A 22,600-nucleotide genomic window follows, 5' to 3' on the forward strand; every position below is an offset into this window, starting at 1 on the left:
AGAGGAACTATTTTTAAATCCAGCCGCAGATCAAACATAAGCAACATGATTATTCTTTCTTTGTAGAACTTTCTATCCCACAACTACTTAAATTTTCTAAAATAATCTGACTATTGAAACAAGTAATGAATCAAGGTCCAGTTGCAGGCGAGTAGCTCGGCATCGCACAGGTCACAGACAAACCCCTTTGACATTTACTGTGATAACAACTGTTCAATTAATGTAATAAATTATACTTACTGTCATTATCAGGTCACTTGACAAATGCAACAGTTTTTCAGAATGACTATTCCCAGCCTAGTGCTGTGACAATTATGATGTACATAAGCTACCCAAATTATGGGTAAAAATACAGATCTGCCCCTGAAACAACTCAGGCAGATGTACATTTCTATGAACAGCAATAATTAGCCCCTGACAGTAAAATACATGGTGAGCTCCTGAATCGCAGTGATTTTTTCATTTGTCTCTTCTTTTAATGCCATAAGCCGATGACAGATGGCCTGAACCTCAACTCACAGCAGCAGCTGATGAGCAAAACAGAAAGTGGTTGGAAACCCTATTTGACTTCAGGAAGCCTGTGATAGAGAGCCTGAAAATTTGTGTTAAAAACCGGAGGAAGTCGCGGATGAAGTGAACGTATATCCAGTTAAACACTGTGGTAGGATGACAAGTGTTCTATGGACTAAAAAAGATAAGACAACCTGTTTATGACCTGAAAAACAAACTAGTCCTACACAGCCAGCAATATGGCAGGCAGTCTGCACCAGGAAGGAAACAGAAGAAATCCAACACGTTCTTAGAAAGATAACATTAATTGGTGAGATGATAGACAGGGGTATTCTCCAAGTGATCTACCTGATCAATTTGCTTTCTTATTTTTTGGTCTTTAACTTCTTTTTTAAAAATTGCTTATATATTTATAAACCTGTAAGGAGACACATAGTTTCTTCGCTGACAGGGCAATGAGCACCTGACTGCGTAGCCTGTTTTGCACACATATATCTCCCAGCAAACTGAGAGCATCCTGTGAGTTGGAAGCGTTCTGGGAAATGTGCGAGTACGGTTTTGGAGAAGATTCTTAGGATGGTGTGATTAAGGGCTGAAAGTCACAACATTTACCATTTACCTACCAACGATACCAAGATATATGATACCAACTCCACCAAAAAAACCCAATTCTGTTGTCAAAAGAATCGACTGGCTTATTACGGCAATCTACATCTGTGCTGTTGCAAAAGGGGTGGAGCCATCACTCCGTGGTCACAGCATCTCCCTCCTTCCACTTGTGCCCATGCAGATAGGCTGTCAGCTTGATCAGACAGATGATCAGCCTGAAAGAAACCCCACACTAATAGAAATCCCACTGCAAACATTAATTGCCACCTGGAGCAACTCCCTGACCCATATGGCTGAACGGCTGCAAAGGCTGGTGCTAACATAAGGGAGGCTGCAGGAATGAGCTGCCAGGAGAAGGAACCTGCCCCTGTTAGCAGCAGCAATGGACCCAGATTGGTTTAGACTGATCGTAAAAATGTACTTTCTCTAGGTCTTTATGGCTTGCCTGCTCCAGAGAATTGACTCATCGGTGAACTGTATAATCACAGGTATGTCTAAATAAGCTGTGAAGCCTTTAGAGCAAATTGGCAGCTATTCTCTGGCCCACATGGTTTTTCTCTCTGCTACTGGCCCTGAATCCCTAACCTGGCTCCAAGGAAGGAGGATTATATTTAAATGGAAAAACAATCATCACCACAAAAAGTCAGTGAGATGCAGAAGATGCAAGCCACTTACTCCGAACAGAAAAACCCTCTTCTTCTAACCAGCAGCCATGAAATCTCATGGGACTCCCTTTATAACTACAGCAATTTTTCCCCCTAGGATCATGTACTGGTTTTGGCTGGAATAGAGTTCATTTTCCTTATAGCAGTCCACATGGTGCCATGTTTTGGATCTGTGACCAAAACAATGTGGATAACACCCAGATGCTTTATCTATTGCTGAGCAGGGCTTACACAGCATCAAGGCCTTTTCTGCCCCTCACACCACCTCACCAGTGAGGAGGCTGGGGGTGCAGGAGAAGTTGGGAGGGGACACAGCTGGGACAGCTGACCCCAACCGACCAAAGGGAAATCATGTACCATATGACGCCATGCTCAGCATGGGGCAAGAAGGAAGGGGGGGAGATTCGGAGTGATGGCATTTGTCTTCCCAAGTCACAGTTACACATGATAGAGCCCTGCTTTCTTGGGGTTGACTGAACACCTGTCTGTCCATGGGAATTGGTGAATGAATTCCCTACTTCGCTTTGCTTGCTCACACAGCTTGTGATGCACCTGTTAAACTGTCATTATCTCAACCCACGCGTTTTCTCACTTTTACACTTTTGATTCTCTTCCCACTGTGGGGAGTAAGCGAGCAGCTGTGTGGTGCTGAGCTGCACACTGGGGTTAAACCCACAACTGGTCCATGAAAATTCTGCTGGATCAACTTCTATTCTAACTGTCTTAGGTTTTTCAGATTCTGGAAATGGATACCAGCAGGACTTAAAAATAATTAACTATCTTATTAAACTGAACTGATTTAAAAACAAAATGCCTTTATTGAAGGGACTGCTTCTTAATTATGCAAGTAATTCAAAGTCTACTCCACGGATTATTTCATTATGTGAACTTTCTGCTCTATTCCTCTATGACATCCTTACAAGTTAGAGTTTACCAGGCAAAACAGCTGTGAGATAAACCCACTGATTTCAATTCCCTGACAAAGTAATTCACAGGGAAACCACTAGCACTGTGATCAGCAACATACATCATCATCATCACCTTAAAAATCACCTTTCTTTTCAAGTTTTAATCTAACTACTGTTAGAAGGAAAATTATTTCAAATGTAGTGGTCTTAGTTAAAAAGAATGAAGCTATTTTTTTCTGTGCTAGACACAGCAGAGTTTGGACAATTAAGACATGAAATCTAGATCAGAAATTTAGATCAGCTTTTTCACTTTGTTAACATGAAAACTGAAATATGTTTAAAAATGCATGGTTTATTTGGACAATTTTCTATTTAGAAAAAAGAAAACAGAAGCAATAGAACACCCCTCCAGAACTCTATATGTTTAAAATACTTATAGTATGCTTAAAATATTACAGGCAAAGGATAGAACAAAAGAATAGCTACCCTGCTGCATGCTTAGCCTGTGAACTGAACACTAGGGTAGGTATTGGTCTCGCCAAGAAGACATAACTTAGCTAAATCTAAAGGTCATTGCAAATACTTGCTTATCCAAGCATGCCCAAGTGACTAGCAGGTGTAGACTGTATTTTGGAACAACCGGGCAAGCATGTTCAAAGCCAAGGAGTCCGAAAGAAGCTGGGACAGTAGCACCTGGATAGAAGGGTAAGTCCTCAGACATGCACAGCCAAAGCACTTCAGTAAGATGAAACTGGCAGCACAAGGCAGGCACCATTGTCCTTATTTTGTGTCTCACTTTTCACACTGAAAGCATTTTTTTAATGAACCATATGTGGAGGAAGGAGGGGAATCAATGTCTAGGATTTCTATTTTATTCCATTCTACCCTATACTCCATTCTGTTTTTTTAATTCACTGTTCATATTTGAACTCCAGTAGTTCAATGGAAGCTGATTTTTCTAACAGCGCAGTAGTAAAATTATTCTATGCCTATATTCTAGTATTTCTGCAAAATGTGCAGCTCGCCCATTTTAGAAAACTGCTTTTTTCTGGTTTTCACCTGTTTCTATCCACTATACATAAAGGAAGTCTACAGTGCACAACACATGCTGAGGACAAACGTAGCCTTCTAGACTTTATGAGGACTACAGGTGAAGCCTTTAATTTCTGCAACCTCTGCTTTTCCAATTTCTGGCAAAGATTAAATGGAGGTGTGTTAGCAATTTCTCAGGTGCTCCTCAAAGGCTGTAACCACCTCTGATAAAGAGCATCAGGTAACTACAGAATAACAACCAACATCAGAGCAAAACAACTTGACAGCAGTATTCTGCAGTGGCACCAGCTTGAAGAACATTCTATGAAGACACATCTATTTTGCTAGAAACTGATCTAAAGTGATCAAAGAAAACAGACTGAAACCAAGCTGACAGTATTTGAAATATGCATTTGTCTAATGCTGTTCCTCAGTACAGTCCAAGCTTTTGCAGCGACTTAGTGCCAAGGCTAAGATGGAATAATCTGAGATAAACTAAGAAAGTCAACATCAGCACAACACACAGATGCAGGTATTTCCCACATACGCTGCAGTGGAAACGATGATGTTTCAGTAACAGTTTGGTTTTTATTTTATTTATTCTTTAAATCTAGTTGACTGTGAAATAAATTATAACATGAAGTGTGAAGTCTAAAATCTGTGTTTTTTCCACTAGTTTCAAAAGCATTGGACAGAGGAAAAACAGTACCTTGTATGAGTCACAGGCACAACTGGTCTTTCTGGTCGTCTCGGGGGCAAGGTACCAGGTCTATTCACAGAGTTTGCTTTGGGTGGCCGAGGTTTCTTCGGAGGTATAGCAGGAACTGAAGGCTTCTGCAACTCTAACTGTTTTTGCTCTCTCTCTGATCTTTCTTTAAATCAATTATTTTCAGAAAAAAAGAACATGGAGATTATTAAGCGGAATTCATTTGTACTCCTAAGTCTACAATTAAACAAAAAATCTTCAACTGTAGATATGCTGTTTACTAAGAAAAAGCTTATCTCCTTTCCACTTCTGTCCTAAACAACTCTTTATTTGAAGTAACATGTTTACCACAAATCAGTTGTTTGCCCTGCCCAACTGTTCTGCCTGTAATTCCTCACGGCTGAAATGTGTGCACAATGTCTAACAGGAATACTATTTTTTATTAGTAACTTACTGATTTCTGAGTGTAAATATAAGAATGGCAAAAAAATGCATACCATATGGAAAACCTTCCCATAAGCACAACTTATATCAAATTCTAATATGAAACAATATTAAGTTAGAAGTTCACAAAGATAATTATGCTGGATATTCTTAACATCTCTTGAACAAACAGAGAAATATATTTCTGAGGAGGGAGGAGGAAAGTGTGTTTCAAGTGAACTACAGTTAAACAAAAATAAAAGCAAAATAAAACTTAGCAATGTTTGGCAGGATATAAACCCCTTGTAAAGAACAGACTTTTTGCTTAGGTTTTTAAGCAGGCTTACAGCTCAATGTTTCAGCTTGCCAGTGAAAAACTGGATCATTTGCTGAACTGATAATGCAGAATTAGGAAGTGCCACAATACTAATATCCAATGCCAAACACTCAGTGCCTGCGAGTATGTCAAGTACAACACACATGAATAATTCTTGTAAATAATATGCTCTAAATCCATAATACAAAACAAACATGCAAACACGTTTGCCACACCATAGGAAACGTGATTCTTCTTAAGGAAAGGACAAAACTGCCCAAGGGACCAAAGTTTCGCTCTCTGTATCCTGCTGCGTCAACACCCCACTTCCCTTGACAACACTCTCTATGATACGTCGTGAATATTGTACCTTTGTATACAGATAAGAGGTATTGGGGATGTTACAGGGTATTGCTTAATGGGGTCTAGACTTCAGTCTGAGCGGATCATGGAATAAATCACCAGAAACACAATCCACATCAGATTTGAAATAGTCCAGTAAGGGACTATTGTTCACAGGCATATACCCTTTTTCAGTACATTTCCACTTGATGCAGTGGTTGGGTCCTCTGTAACACCAAAGCTTTCCCACCACACTGTGTAATTTTTACACACTTACTCCTCTGACAATTTATACTGCGTCAGTGTCCAAGAATCTAAACTATGTGTGAGGGATGGGCTAGGCAGCGTACCAACACACAGCGTAAAGACCATCCTGTGCCACCCCTGCTGCCACACCACGCTGAACAATTCCTGCCACTCCCCAGTATCCCAGAAATCTAGGCATGACTCCGACAGCCTCGTTTCAACATTTAGGAAAGTTACAGGTATTTATACCCTGGGACAATACTGTACTTAAACTTCCTCCACTGTTTTGTAAATCCAAAAATGGAAAGCAAAGGCTTTACTTGCTAAGATAACCACGAGAAGCAGCACACTTAACCAAAAGTAAACACATGCAGACAAAAGTGCTCAAACACCTGTCAGATCACTAAGACATATGTCCAGAAACATGTCTTGGTGCAAAGTCTGAATGATCTGGCACTGAATTACAACCGCGGGTTACACGTTTAGTCATGTGCATACACTTGCCTTTTAAAAGATCACAAGTTCAAATACTTAAAAATCAAGAAATCCCATAAATAAACTTGTCTGTACAATCTAATACTCCGCTTAAACGTATGAAACCTGACACCATCTTCAACTAGGGAATCAACGCAACTACTTTCCCCAAACTATTCAGAGCGCGCAGTGAATACAACGAACCACTGAAGGTTCTGCTCTGCGCGGCACTGTGCCCCATTTCTTGCCATGTTCAAACCTGGCTTTGAAGACAGAATTGTTTCATTTCTTCACAGGCTTGCCTGTGACTTTGGTGACTACAGTAATGGGGTGATTCATAAGCATTAATGATCATATCTTCACAAAACTCCGCTGTGATGCAGGAAAACCACTGATCCTGCTTTTAACTAGAGAACCAAGGCATATAGATGTTAGAAAAAAAAGGTACACACTAATTTGGGGTATCTTACTTGATCAAGGTCCTGGATTTTACTGAGCACAGAGCTTTAGACAGCATTTTATGTATTGAGAGCATATCTCCCCTTGACCTCAACTGAGGCTGCAAGTACTTAACAGCTCTGGATTGGCACAACTGAATACCCTGAACAAAAAGCAACAGTGAGATCCTTTCCAAAATGTGTATCTTCACAGATTTATCAGAGTGGGAAGTAAACATCCAAACAATGCACAATGAAAACAGGGGCTGGGAAATGAGGATGTGCCTCGCTGCCATCTCCCCTGTCTGCAGAGAGCAGGCAGGAAAGCACATTTCATACCTTTTTCTTCTGTTCGATTAGGAAGACATTCTGGCCTTTCAGGAGGTACCTTTTTGATTTCATGTTTTCGATCTGTGGTACCTGTCGAAGAAAGCAAAAATTTGAATTCTGAACAAGCCAACAAACCAGCATATACAGCCACATTAAATTCAATTCTGCAATATCTTTGGCTCTTTACTTTCTCCAATTTGAGTTTTTTTGCTGAAACCGAACATAAATCTAGTTTCAAGCATTTTCTTACATCATAATGACAAAAAAGCAATTGGATGGTTCTGTTTTCACAGTCAAGTTCAGAGCTTCCAAAACATGCACCTTAAAAAAAATAGGCATTTCAGACCATTCTGTGAAAAGAAAATAAAATTCAACAACTACAGATTTTTATATGTGGACAGAACCTTTACCATTGTAGACATACTTAACTGAAGTGCAGTTCAACAGTGTGGAAAATTGTTAGTAATAAATCAATTAATTGGGCGTTTCCCATACTTAATATCCCCCATACACAGAGCTTATTTTACATTAAGTTAACCTCCCCCTTCTTTTTCACATCTAGTACTAGACATTCACTTCCACTTGTTTTAAGGATGAGAAAGGTAGTACTGACAGCATTCTGCACAGCTACTTTAATTGACAGCTTTTGGCCTGGAGGTGTAAGCCTCTGCTGCCTTCTGCCTCTGTGCTACAGACCCTGACATACTGACTTTTGTTCCTATAAGGAATATGGGAACTTGTGGCAGCAACAGTGGGAAGATTTTGCAAAAATTTCCTGGCACATGCATGATGCCATATTCCAATCCCTATATTAAAAGAAATACTTTACTGGATATTGGCTTGCTGCACTGGCTAACTACTAGGTGCTAATGCCATTTCAACTTAGCAGTGCTGAAAACTGCTTTAGGTACCATCATTAGTATTTCAATAAATTACAGCAGGTGACATCCAAGAAAAGCAGAGAAGGCAGGGCAGGGAACCCAGGGCCATTTTTTGCTTCAGTCTATTCTATTGTATGCAGTTCTACAGCACATGAACATTTTCTGAATGTGCGGTCTCTCTTCTACAGCTGGTTCCTAGAAATCAGTACTCATCGGTGCAAATTGCTCACCAGTGGTGATCACCAGCCATTGTTTCTTTACAAACTGTGCTGTTGGACAGGAAACGCTGTTATCACTTATCATGTCAATAAATAATACTGAATTGCCATTTTACAGTTGGACTTGATGATCTTAAATGATTGAATGAAAAATGCTTCACTCCTGAGAGGAGAAATTGTTGCTAGAAACCAGTTAAAGCATTTCTAAACACAAGTTAGGCAAAGCACAAGTCAACATATTGATGATTTTGCACATACTAGACTGTTCAAGAAAAAGAGAGACACATACCTAATTACACTAACATTAACAGTCATCATGAACACACGAGGGACACTCTCAGGCATTGAGCTTACAAACTCCTAGGAGATCCCAGGGTCAGGTGTACTCCTGGCTTGAGCTGTGACCTCCAAGTTAATCAGTACCCAGGCAGGCACCATCATCCTGCCTTAGCTGCCAGGAGAAGGTCACCTTCAAGGAAGCTCTGGTGAACTCCCTACCAGCTCCCAGAGGGACTCAACAGAGTATTCCCATCCTCCTGTCTAGACCCAGTTGTATTGCTTATGCCTGCAACCCAGTGAAATGCCTACTGCTTTTCAGTGACTATGTAAGGGACTCGTGCTCCTGACTTTGGTTCTCCAGTTTTCACCTTAGCTTGTAAAGCAGCCCAGCACAGACAGCCCTTGCAGTCTACCACTGTGCAGAACTTAGAAACCCAGCCAACCTTCCAGCTATACTATAATACAGCCTAGACATCTCCTTTACATATATGCTGAGAGAATCGGGCTTGTTCAGCCTGGAGAAGAGAAGGCTCCGGGGAGCCCTTATAGCACCTTCCAGTACCTGAAGGGGCTACAAGGAAGCTGGTGGGGACTTTTTACAAGGGCCTGTAGTGACAGGACAAGGGGGAACGGGTTTAAATTGAAAGTGGGGAGGTTTAGATTAGATATCAGGAAGAAGTTCTTCACGGCGAGGGAGGTGAGGCACTGGAACAGTTTGCCCAGAGAAGCTGTGGATGCCCCATCCCTGGAAGTGTTCAAGGCCAGGCTGGATGAGGCTTTGAGCAACCTGGTCTAGTGGAAGGTGTCCCTGCTTATGGCAGGGGGGTTGGAACTGGATGGTCCTTCAGGTCCCTTCCAACACAAAGAATTCTATAATTCTATGATATATAACGCTTGTACTATAAAGACCAATTCTAATTCTCTGCTATGATTTTATGCTCTGCATCAGAAGATACTAATATTTAATTATTTAGGCTGCAGCTGACAGTTCTCAATTTATTCATCACACTGTGACTGGTTAAATATGCAGCAACATTACTGGAAATTGTTATCTACTGTCAACATTAAGGCCTGACACGGGGATGTGGTAAAATACAGTGTTTATCTTGGTAAAGTGATAATTTGACAAAACAGAGGATGTCAGGATAGTAATAAGCATGGGCTGCTTTTCACCTCTAAAGAGGTATCAGAAGAAACTCTTGAGCACAGTCAGGTAGGACTTGCCAAAGACTGAGTATGAAAACAAAGAACAGCAATAGCCTTGGCGTTGCCATAGATTTTTATGGCCTTCATCAAATTGTCTGCATCCTTCATGCTTCCATTTTTCCTTCTGAGAATGGGCACATCATCCTGCCCTGGTGGCACAGCTAATCCACTGGATACAAACAGGTACAAACACATTAGAAACATTATTCTCTAATGATAGGAGTAAAAATTAGAATAAACAAAGTTTTACAGAGCATTATGAATCGTGTCAGGCTGTAAGATCAGCTGCCTCCAAGACACCCTCAGTATGTAGCCACCACTAGATGGCAAAGTTATACTGCTCTGTCCGGACACTGTTACTGATCTTAAAATCCAAACTGTGCTTTTAGGAGTCTCAAGACAGAGTGAAGAACAAACCAAGAGTGTCAATAAGCAAACCAAATATTTATAGTCATGATTCTGTAGTCAAAAAAGACGGCTTGACAAATTCAAACTAGTTAAATTATAGCCTATTGATTCACAGTGAATTGTACACTGGTGTAACTTGTTCTCCTATTGATCAAGGCTGTAGGAGAGGGAAATTTACTTCTCAAAGCACTGAAAGCTGGAACAGACCACAGTGACAAGAAAAATTATCTGGCTAGATTGGATGTATTCATTTTGTTTTCTTAATGTGCACCATCAGTGGGGGAAGCAGTAGAGCTGCTGCAGAATTTTAACAAATCAACTGGGGTTAAGGGATTAAAGAATTCCAGCCACACTTACGTGTCCATCACAACTGCAATACAAATATAAACCCTGAGAGCAACCCATGCCTTTTGATTTGCAATTCTGCGTGAATGGAACGGGAATATGGTTTCTGAGGTCAAAACTGTTGAGTGCGTAGATACTTTAAGTGTTTCTAAGTTTCATGAAAAAAAAAATCATGCAGGCACTTTTGAAAACTTGCATTGTGAGTTTGTTTGAAAAATACAAACAGAAGTGTTTTCAGCTCTCAGTAATTATACACAATTCAGTCTAACATATTTCAAGACCAGCTATGCTAGCACTCACCCATCTGGAAAACATAATCAGCCCTTGAATACATTTGTAACACCATTGTCTACATAACCAGGTTCAGGATAACTCATTGAAGTTTTATACTTATGGCTATAAAGTACTGAGAACCAAGAATCTAACTATGGCATGGAACCTAGAGACAGATGGCCAGCTTCAGCATTCATTCAGATCTGTAAGATTTAGATTGCAACTCAGAAGGGGCCACTGTATTACAGCCAAGTTCTCTGACACTATCTTATAGATCTGCATCTCTAGCATAAATCAGTCTGTAGGTGTAAAGTGACAGTTTCCTTCTGCAGGTATCATCAGACTCCAACATACTGGGTCTATACTGCAAAGAAATGCACACAATCAACTTCAGTCAAGGAATGGAGCTGGAGAACTTTTAAATTAAAACTGAAGTATCATGCTCACCCCAACTTAACATGTTCAAGAGGCAAAATACATTATTTTAAAATGCTGCAGATGGTTGCCTGCAACACCTTTAAAAAGCACACAAAGACTTCCAGAGTTACCATCTTTTTAAAATTTGATTCTGATTTATCAGTTGTGGGTGAGGCACCTGCTTATCAATTTATACAAATTTGAATACACTTAATTTACACTGAGATGTGCCCTCTAACATGTGCTGCACAAAATCAGTTGCAACTTACCTGATCCTTGTTTGATGACAGGAGCTGATGGAGGTGGTGGTTTCTTCGGTCTCTAAGATGTAATAAGAGAAGAAATCAGATTGCTTCAAAATGCCTGTAAATCTCATTCATACAAAGGCTGGAGTTAATAATAAATTGCTTAACAATAACAATTACAAGACTTGAGACTGCAGATCTGTCACATTTTCCCTGAAATAACTTCATTAAAATGAATTTGAATAGAGAAAAAGGCATTGACAAATAAAATGACATTTTTCTACTTTTGCAACTGAAATATCCTGCTGATGGGGAAAAAAAAGTTCTGTTTATGTGCCTTAAGATTACAGAAATACATGACCTTTGGTTTACTCAAGAAACTAAAAAAATTTCATCTTACAAATATTCCAACTCATTTAAAAAAAAAACCACCACAAAAAACAGCTTGATGTGGCAAAACCTGAAGTGAGTTTTTTCAGACTCATAAGTGGGTCAAAAATGCAGAATACAGGAAATAATGCAGAGGTTACCTTTTATTCACTCACTGTGGAACATTTACAGCACCCATTGTGAAAGACAGTTAGCAGAGTTTTAGGTGTTTGGTGGAATTAAATAAATTATTCCAACCGACACTGTACTTTATACTTTTACCTTCTCTGTTATGACCATTTTCCTAGCAGAACTGTAATGGTATGGCTGAGAATATGACCAACAAATCAGTGCTAGGACCGTTTCTCTTCACTTGCAGGCTAGGGGAGGAGTGGCTTTCCTTCCATGCCAATGTGTGTGTACACACCACACTGGCATTCACCATACAGAACTCAGAGTAATCCAAAACCAAATGGAGCACCATGCCAGCTCAAATAACATACTGTCTCACTCTTTAAAAAATAATAATCTGTATTATTGAGAATAAAGCCTAAGTAAAAATTAATAATTGTTTTCTTCATATGCGCATCCTTTTTCCTGAGAAGGACCTTATTTCCTTTGCTACAGATTGATCAAAACTACTGTCACTCCGCTGCTGCTATGCAACACTGTGTATTGTCTTGTGCAACCATCTGTAAGATGATCTTTCAGATATGTGTAGCTTTGCCAAACTTCAACCAACCATTTAGGTTGCTATTTTCTATCAAACTCATGTTAATTTTCCTCCCCCTCTCTATTACTTTCTGCGTAGCTGCCAAATGGCTCACCTAATTTCAAGGAAGTTCAATTGTTTTGCTCACTTGCAGTAATTAGTTTAGCCTCTGCCCTAGAACTCTCAAGCCTCAGCCTGAATGTTGACCAGGACCAGGTTTTCTGTGAAGGCTAGAGTCCTTGCCACACCTTTCCTGGGGAAACTCTCAATTTGAAGGGGGAAAAAAAAAACCCCAAATCCCACAGCTTTGCACAGACTGAGTAAGCCTAACAGCTTAAATCTCTGAAGTTGCCATCCTGCAAACCTCAGGTTCCTCCTACCACCTTATCTTAACCACATCGCCTCCTGTCATCAACCTGAGAAAGCTGTGGCCAAGAACTCAGGAGGTCAGAAGGATCTTCTCTAGCCTGGCTCAATGCCGTGGGCCATCACCCATGAACAGTGAGTGCCTTTACTCTCAGACACTCCTGCAAGAATTTAGGCAACATGATTCAAGGTTTAAATGCAGAAAAGTGCAGAAAAAGTGTGGAAAGGAAAGACAACAGGGACCATGAATGTCTTGTGATGGCAACTGGAGGTTTGGTTGATAATGACTGCGGAGTGGAATAGTTGGTGCTGCAGATCCAGCAGCACAATACACACATTTGGTGGTTTATTCTGGAGTGGTGTGAGCCTGCTCCCACTGACTGTCCATACGTCAGCAGTTGGAATATGAGGTGCACTCTTTTAGCACACCTTTTGGTGTAGTTCTTCATTTAAAAGGATTCTAGTTCCTGTCCCCTGAGACCTGTCTTCGAGTCAAACCAAAGCATAGCATGTGCAGATGGACAGGTGAGAGACTCACTACAAATCCCACATCCGATTAAAACTAAAACACTAAAGTAGAAAAACACAAAGGAGGAAGGACCCTGTGGTTCTAATTAGACAAAGTGGTTTTAAATCGAAGTTGACAAGGGAAACACATTGTTTCAAACTATCAGGAAGGAGCCTTAAGATTGCGGAGGGAAACATGGAGAAGCATTGAGGAATTACAAGGGTCTGTGGCTGGATGAGATAACTGAGAAGGTGATGGAGACAGTCTAGAAGTGAAGCCAACAGAAAGGAAACCAGGACTGGTTGGACAAGAAGAGAACAAAACTACAAAGCAGGGACAAAAAGCGAGAGGGGAGAGGAAAACAAGCTGGATAAAGAAATTTGTTGTAGGGATAGAAAGTAAATCCAGATGGTGATTTGGACACAGGTAGTGAGCTACAGGGAGAATCTTTAATTGAGACCACCTGAGAGGTGGAGACTGTAACTAGGCCGTGAATAGAAAGGCCTGGCAGAAATAGCCACATGTGGAAAAGAATCAGGACTGGAAAATTGAGGACTGAAAAAGGAGATGGGAAAAGATCTCAAGTTTTTGTTCAACAAGAAGACGACCTACTGCAACAAATACTTTCAGACCATGGGACGGAATCCAAGATTTCTGGATCATGTCAAAAAATACCTGACAAAACCACTGAAAAAGTATCCATTTGCTTTCCTCTGAGCACTGATTCAAGCAAAGACAGAGAGTCTATAGTCCTACCAGCCACTTATTGTTGTGGCCAGATCTGCGCCACTTTAAAAATTAATAAAATTTTATTCTCCACAGTTAGAGCTAAATTACCTTCAATTCCTAAGTATCTGAATATTTAATTCATTTTAAAAGTTATATTCATTGTACTCTAAAGAAGAAAACACTTGAAGATATATAATTTATAAGTTCAAAAAGACTGAATAAATTTCACCACCAAAAAAAAAAAAGGGTAAGAGTAAAGGTTTTTCTTCTTCTATAATAGGCTCACTGTGTCTTAAGGTTTATGATTTGTGCCTCTTCTGGAAATCACCTTCTTTTATTACTAGGCCTAAAGCCAGGATATCCACTCTGCTATGGAATTGCGTTTTCATCTCCCACAGTTTTTGCTGCTTTTCTCCCTTCATTTTCAATGATTATCATGTTAGCTTTTGTGAGTTGTTTAATAGTTGCTTTATTAAGCTTTCCAAGTTATTTAATTTTTGCCTCCGGCATCCTATTTTATTGCTGAAGATTGAAGCTGAGTGTCAGTAAGTCTCGGTTTTATCACAGAAGGCTTACACTGTCACTGTGAAATACTCATCAAAAGCCTGACTGCAAGCCTGTAATATCCCAGTGATGACTGAAAAGGTTTCAAAAATTGGAATGGACTTTTGGGGGAAGTAATCCATTGCTTTCTTCTAGGAAGCTGCAGGACTTCTAAATATTGCTTGTCAAATAACAACATTCTCTCTTTCAAATAAATAGAAGCTGAAAAAGCTTCTGCACAAATTTTATACCTTCTTTTTTAATAACTCTGAGAGACGTAAAGAAACATGCCTCAGATAGCAAAAGCTCATTGTTGTCTTTCAAATCTCACAGTTAAAATGTCACCCTTTTCATTCTGGAAGAGTGCTTGACTGCTATCAATCAGCATGCCGGTGGTACGCTAACTTTTCATATTCCACCACAAAAAACAATGGAGGAAAGTTAACAATTCTGGTCATCATTGCATTACTTGACTCAGCAAATTACCCTGGAACCTCCAGTTCCTCTCTCTCAAACTCAGGATGCAGGACAGAGGGCTCTCAGAGCAACACAGCCGAGGTGGACTGACTGGATGGGCCATTCAAACCCTTCAGAGAAATGCCATAATATGGCTGAGTGCCACACATTCTCTTCACGGATGCTTTGTAACCCAGTCATGTGTGTTCTTTAACTTCTTCTGTTATTAAGTTAGAAGTAAAACTTTGTCAAAAATCACAAATCCAACAGAGAATTCCTTTCAATTCCACTTTCACTCTGTATTCTAAAGCAAAAATGGGGGGAAAAAAAAAAAGAAAACCCATTGCTTACCTCTTTTTCAAAATCAGAAGGAAGAAGCTTGACAAAGTTATCTGGAAACACACCGCGTCTGCCATTGAGTTCTCCTTCCCACCAACCCACATCAATGCAATCCTACAAAACAGTAAAATAAAATGAAAACCACAGCGTCCCTGTGCACTGAACAGATTTGTGTGCTGAAGTGCTCTTTTGCATAATGTTCTGCCTTTTTGCTAGAAGATGACAATTTACTGGAGTGCCAGGTTAACAGGGTAATCTGCCAGATAAAAACTTCAGTGATCACCCCGCATCTTGTTACCACATGGAGCAGCTAGGAAAGAACAATAAACATGCTGTAAGAGCTCAAGAGCTTGTCTGTGTCTAAAGCAAAGCACGATTTCACCATTTGATCTTTGAAACCAGTAAGCATTTTCAGCATGTCAGATATTATTTCTCTCCGACTTAATTTTCCAGAAAGACTAACTTAATTAAACATCAGATATCCCAGGAGGTAAAAAAGCTTCTTTATTTCCGATACTTTCAAGAAAAGCTTGACGCATTAGAATTACTTCTGAGATTATTGAATTTCATCACAGTGCAATTAAGAAGGCATTATACACCTGATCAATATCAAGCATCACCTTTTTCTGCAGCATTTTTGAGCAGCACTATGCAGTGTGTGTAGTAAAATATCATACAGCTAAATGCTCACAGTAAGTGAACTATTATGTGAGTCTAAATGAAGAAAAAAACAGTACAGCTATTTCAGTAATTAATAGTAACAGAAGCCACAACCATTTTAGAGAAGGTTAAAATTGTTCCTTAAGTCCCAGATTGTAAGCTCTATGTTTACTCATTTTTGTGTTTGCTAAAGAGAATACTTCCAGTTGAGATTTTCCACATTCTTCTCTGAAAGCTGTAGCTGAACCAATTCAGCTGTTTTCAAACACAGTTATGGGAAAGTCACCCATTGTATGCTCAGTCTTCAAACCATTTCAGCCAATATTAGCAGTTGCTCACCACCAGGCTGACCGACCTTTCTATCCTCTTGAGCAGCAGCCCTAGATCTTCAAATGGCTCAGAGCCATGCAATTAGTAGTGCATGCCTGAGACACAAGGGAAAGGGAAATCCCACAAACAGCACATGGGTTGGACAGGACAAAAACTCGCCAGGGATATCCCCATTCTGTGACTGCCAAGGCTAAGCATTGTCGGGTTTACAGCTTGGATCCCACACCATCTGGTACTATCCACCTTAAGCAATCACTGTGTCATCACTGCTTCCACAGCTACAGATGGGGACTCACCAAACGGTCTGCACCTACCAGGCACGTCCAACTGTCCTGGTAGCAGAGCCACACTGGAACTGCTCAAGAGTTTCACATTGCTGGATGTTCCTATTCTAACATTTCTAATCCAACCCTGTGGAAACTCTCTCAGATTTAATGAAGTACTTTTCAGAAAATCGCATTTCAACACTGTTCAGAAGAGATCAGCTGAAATTTAGCAGCTGTGTGGTCTGAATACGTGACAGTACTGATGTAGCTCTAACAGTTGTAGCATGGGGCATGGTCACTGTTCCAGGTCATCCTGCGGTTAAGGATTCTCCATGACTCACTGCTGCAGAAACGGATTGGTCCTTTTCCTGTAAAAATTTTATCTGGGCTGTGGAAAAAGCATGCTAATGTATAAAGCTGGCTCATTACAATCAACTGTCTCTTCTTGCTTTTCAGTAAAGTGAGAGAGCAAAAAAGCTGTGCATCTGGAAGAATATAGGGACAAGCACGAACAGAGGGGTATAGATAGAAGTAGGCAACAGCCAGAAGGTGGCTCAGGAGAAAGGCTGAGGCAACAATACGCACAAAATAACTATACAGGTTTTCACAGAGAACAAAGCTAAAAAAATTGAACCCATGCAAACTAAACAGGCCAAATTCTACATGCCCCATATATGCTAAGAAGCAACATCTCCCCAGAAACAGCACCGGACCAAGGGGTCCAGAATCTTAACATTCTTGTGGCGCGAGAAAATAGCTTTAGAAACACCAAGTGGAAGTGCTTGTCTTAACACTGTTTATCTACACGCTTCTGTTACAAAATCATACCAGTTGTGCAGTACCTGTAAAAGCTCTAGGTTAAAAGTATCAGTCCCAAATCGGTCAGTTGTAGCCATGTGTGTAGGGGAACAGAGTATCCAAAATGAGCAGACTTTAAAATACAGCCACTCTGATCTTCATTTCCTCCTCTGCCTAGGAACAATCATAGCATGCCCTCACGACTTAGACAAGTTTTGAACATAAATGCTTACAAGGCATATGCACCCTTCAAAAGCACAGAGGGGAAAACGTAAGAGGAAAGTAAGTATTTCTTGGTCTAGAAGTAGTAAACCATAGTTTAAGTAGGGGAGATGATCAACTAAAAAAATCTGAATGTGCATGAGACTGCATGATAATTCATGTATGCAAAATGGCCTTATTGTTGTTACATTTCAATGAAACCGTTTGTTTCAGCCGCTACACGGATGACAGAAGAACGCAAGTTAACTTAATGAGGTGTACTTCATACCAAGAAAAGTCTTAAAAATATTGTTCACAGTGACTGTGCTTGTTGGTATTATTCGGCAAGCTATAATGCATACACATTGGATGATACTTGAGTGAGATTTGACATTAAAGACCATCATTGCTTCTGTGCTTGCTTTGTTTATTTGTTTAAAAGTTATTTTTTGTTCTAAGCTTTTTATTTACCTTACTTAGTCCACCTCACTTCCTGAGATAGCGTATGGGCTAACTACAAGCTAAATAGCCTGGTTTTTGGCGTCATGTCTGGTTTGGGTGTGGGTTTTTTTCCTTCGTATCTCAGTATTTTAGTTTGATGTAATGTATTCCTCATCTACAAATGCAAACACTTAACAATCCTTTCATTCTTTCTCGGGTCATTTTCTCTCACACTTAATCTGTGTTTTCCTTCCTTCTTTTTAGCAGGGTGGCCTTCACCAAAGACGCTTACCTTTTCTAGACCTTCCTGGGAATTATTTAGGATATGTTTCCCAGTTCTGTTAGCCTGCCAAGCCTTTGTTAGCGAACAAGGCTGATGCTCAATATTTAAAATATCAGCTGAAGGAACACAGGGCTCCATGAAGGACCGAGATAATCAGCTAGTCATGCAGTGAACGGGCAGGCACTGTGAGGGATTTTACTCTTACCGCAGACCCAGCACCTCTCATTCCTGATGTGAAGGTGCCCTCCCACTTGGCTCCATCTACTTGCGCAGCCTAGTAATCAGTGCACTCAACTGTTCCATCACATGGCCTGTTTTATAATGCCCTCCACCCCCTCTGCCGCTAATCTGAAAATGCCAAAACATTTACGACCCAATTTAGAGTCTGAAAAATATTAAGAATAATTCAAGCTTCCAGAGATGAAAAGCTTGTGCTTCAACTGATTGTAGAGCTTAGTACTAGCTAATAATCCTGACTAAACAACATACATATATTCTTTTTAGGCTGGATTTTTTAATGCTCTTAGGAAACATAAATCTTACTCCTATTTCTTCATTTTATTAACAGACATGAATTTTGTATTCAATGCTTTTTTAAAACCTCCTTTGTTTTCATGAAGATGCTGTTTGTGTTACACGTTCATTAATCCCAAACAGCTGCAGGTTTGCTTTTTTCTCCTCCCTAGCTTGTTGCTCAGGCTTATGCAGCCAATCGCTGTGCTGGATTTGCATACAGTGAGTAAATCTTTGATTTTACTTTATTTGCCAGAGGAGGCTTCTGTGTCACCGAGCAAAAGAATAGGAAGAGATCTCAGAAATTACAGATGAGATCTGGTGAAGAATCTCACTGGTGGTGCCTTCCTGCTACCCACAACTGCAGGCTCGCTGTGCCTCAGCAAGTTCTGGAAGCTCACGTAGGATGCTGGCAGCAGGCACGTCTTCATCACAAGACAGACCACCATACAAGGATCCCTGAGTTACAGCTGCGTAAGCTGCCTCAAGTACTAAGAAATGACAGAGCTATGAAGCACAATGAAGACAACACAGTTAAAACAATGTGGCTGCCTGTGAACACTGAGCAGAAGGTACTCCAGTACTTCTAGATCCCTATCAGCCATGCAATCCTAATCATACTGTCATTTTTAATATACCTTCACATGTTCAAGGTCAGCAAAATGGCTGTAATTTCAAAATGCAGATTTTATACAAAAGCTGTCCAGCTATTACAATCCAGCATCAATATTCCAAAATTTATTAACCCAGTCGATCTCTGCTTTATCTTCCAGTTATCCTCCCAGACTCTAACAACATAAACAGACAAAAATCAGATGCTGAAATATCCCAAAAGCTCTATGAAAAAAAAAAATCTATTCCAACTACTAAAAATGCATTTTAGTCTAATTTAAGGGGGGGAAAAAAGGAAAACAAAGGATTTACAAAACCGAAAAGTAAGACATGGCAAAAAAGCAGGAGTTGTGTTTGGCAGATACTAGAGTTCATGCAAGTTAGGTAGTAGCTGGGCCAGCATTTAGCTACTGTAAAAATCAAAGCTTGCCTCAGAGACGGTACTCATGTACTCACTGCAGTGACAGTGCAATCAAATACCTTACAGAAATCCACTGCCAGTTCAAATTGCCAAACCTATCTTCATTGTTTGGGCAGAGGCAGAGTCATGAAATAGAGAAAACAGAAATCTAGAAAGAAATATTACCATTTTGTCATTGAATCACAACCCTTAGTTTTATCTTCATTTCCAGTGAAGCAGTTTTGTTCTAAAATCTTTGTAAGAGATAAATATTACACAAAATATAAGGTACCAAAATGTCAACCTGAGCTGGAATTCTTATGTAAGTCAGAAAAATATTACAAGAGGAAAGGTCAAATGTGGGAGAAATGGCAAATACCAGAAAAACAGAATACAACTTGCTTTTGTCAACATGTTGCCAACAATATTAAGGGTATACAAAGGTGAACTAAAAAAAAATTCAGTCCTCTTCTTCACATGAAGAGTAAGAGGGACAGAACTATCCTTCATGCAATTAGAAGTGAGACACGCAAGCTGTGAAAAACACTGTAAGAGGGAATCATCTGGATAAAACAGACTTGTTTTTGCAGAAGGGAATATTAAAGCCACAGAAAAGAAGAAAAACCAAAACAAACCAAACAACCCAAAACCCCACAATAAGAAAGATAAGAATACAGCTCCACTCTGAAATTTGTCTGTGGTGACCTAAAGAGTGGGGGTGGGGGCAAAAGAACCATGACTAGTGAGACCAGCTGAAAACTGTTCAAAGATATCTTAACATACAGACAGAGAAAGTTTCCATCTGGAGCACCAGATTTTTCATACTGTTACTAAATGTAAGTGAAAAATAGGGAAATACTTAAGTAGGGTTGACAGCATAAGATCATGGCTTAGTCTCCTGTCAGCCACTGCGGTGTTCCACTAGCCACTCTCATACTGGGGAAGAAAATCCACAAAACACTGGAGTTGTGCCTCCTCCTCTTCTGGGTGCAAGAATGGTGACATTGCTTTGGCCTCTAAGGCACACAGCATCCTATATTAACAGTTTTGCTTAGCAGCAAAACTACTCCTCCTGCATGAGAACAAACACCGTGCTGTTCCTTCCCTTGGTGCTCTCAATCCATCTGTAAAATAGCAGAAGCTGGTGGACATTGAACAAAAAAGTCCCAGCATAAGGCTCCCTACACTACGTAGTCTTACAAACGCTCCACTCACTGCACAAAAGCAGCTGTACCTAGACAGACACTACTGACAGGATGCTAGCCTTGGTCATCTTCCCAACCCAGGAGTACAGCCGGTCGCAAGACACGAATGCAAAGTTCCCTTCAGTCGCATGCTATTGCTGGTTTTCTTTGGCGGTAAAAGAGATGACAATGGAGGTTGATAAGACAGAGCTGTCAGTTTCCCATTTACTTTATCTCCACTTTACTAGCTGATACCACTTTCAAGACCACAAAGTTAAAAGATGCAAGCTCATACCCAGCAGGTTACACGTCTCCCTCATGCCGAGCCATGTCCCTCACAGCTATGAGCCTGACGGTGACAGATTGCCCTGTCACACAAACGTGACTGAACTCTCCCTCTCAGAAACATTTTCACAGCCTCTCCTTGTGCTCCAAGTGGGCAGAATTTTCATACATCCCAAAGACAGAGCGGGTTTTAAATTTTATATAAAGCTCTCTCTCTTAAAAATCAGGCTTGGTTATTACAGACAGGCTTATTTCTGGCCTATGTTGTTACGTACTGGCACTCTAGGCCCAAGCTGGATGAAAAGATTATGAAGGCAATCAACACTTCCACTGAATATGGAAAGCAGCACTTCTGGTTGTGAATATGTTTATAATAAAAACTCACAATGTGGATTCCTTTTTTTTTTCATTATTTTGCTAGGAGTGAATAAAGCTTAAAAGAGTATTATAAATTAAATGGCACACATGCACCAAACTCTGGTTTCTATGTTTTACAGATCCCAACTACTATGCTTTATGCTTCTTTTTTTTTGCTTCCCCCCAGGCCACTTACAGGAGTTACTGTGTGCTAACAGATTGTTCTTGATCAAACAAAAAACCAGTAGCTACTTGGCTCTCCATTCAGTTGTAATTATAATTTTTCTCTTTCCTTTGCTCAGAAGCCCACTGGACCTGTATCTAGATCATTGCTGAAGCTGGCTGCAAACGCACCCAAGATTTCTGGGAACTTAGCAACAGCTGAGCAACTGCTGCAGCTTTATCAAAATACACATGGACCTGGGAGCATTAAGCAAGGCTAGTAGGAGCTGCCTAAATAACCTATTCAGTCACTCCATGAAGCACAGCACCCTGGCAGCTGGCAACGCACAAGGGGCATCATGAAGGGTTGCAAGAGATGCCGAAAGAGTTTTACTGTCAGGCAGGTACCCACTGCTTCAGCTACATTTTCCATTTATTTGCAAGGATGTTTCCTGCCTTTTCCTTCAAAGCCTTCAAGGCATAACCTACTCGCTCATATCCTGTTACCTTTGAAAAGATTGACCATTTGAGGGAGTGCCACAGCTCCAAGTTCATCGCTCCCCTCCCCAACTTATCTGCCAAGTCACCCCTAGCAAAGGGGAAAGCTTTAGATGGTAAAAGCAAACGAGAGGTTTTTCCTATTCCCCAAGATCCCAAAACAAAGTAACAGGCTATGTAGCTATGTATTTATTTTCTCTCCAATGCACAACCACAACTGCAGCTGTATAAACTCTTGAAGAAATAAATCCGCAGAAGGATGATCTTTCCATATATAAATAGGACTTCTGTTCTTCTGAGGGAGTAAGATCACTGCCC

General features: G+C 40.3%; 1 protein-coding gene across 1 annotated transcript in view; it reads right to left on the bottom strand.

Annotated features, from left to right (window-relative positions):
• The window catches only part of SH3KBP1 (SH3-domain kinase binding protein 1), a 111,442-nt gene that overhangs the window by 18,995 nt on the left and 69,847 nt on the right, over positions 1-22,600 (bottom strand). The window contains exons 6-9 of the mRNA XM_010148425.1: positions 15,305-15,406; positions 11,295-11,346; positions 7,008-7,088; positions 4,434-4,596 (exon numbers count right to left, since the gene is read on the bottom strand). Coding sequence (XP_010146727.1) covers positions 4,434-4,596; positions 7,008-7,088; positions 11,295-11,346; positions 15,305-15,406 — 398 coding nt within the window. The remainder of the gene's footprint in view (positions 1-4,433; positions 4,597-7,007; positions 7,089-11,294; positions 11,347-15,304; positions 15,407-22,600) is intronic.

Source organism: Eurypyga helias, unplaced genomic scaffold (genome assembly GCF_000690775.1).
Source record: "Eurypyga helias isolate BGI_N326 unplaced genomic scaffold, ASM69077v1 scaffold5463, whole genome shotgun sequence".
NCBI lineage: Eukaryota > Metazoa > Chordata > Aves > Eurypygiformes > Eurypygidae > Eurypyga > Eurypyga helias.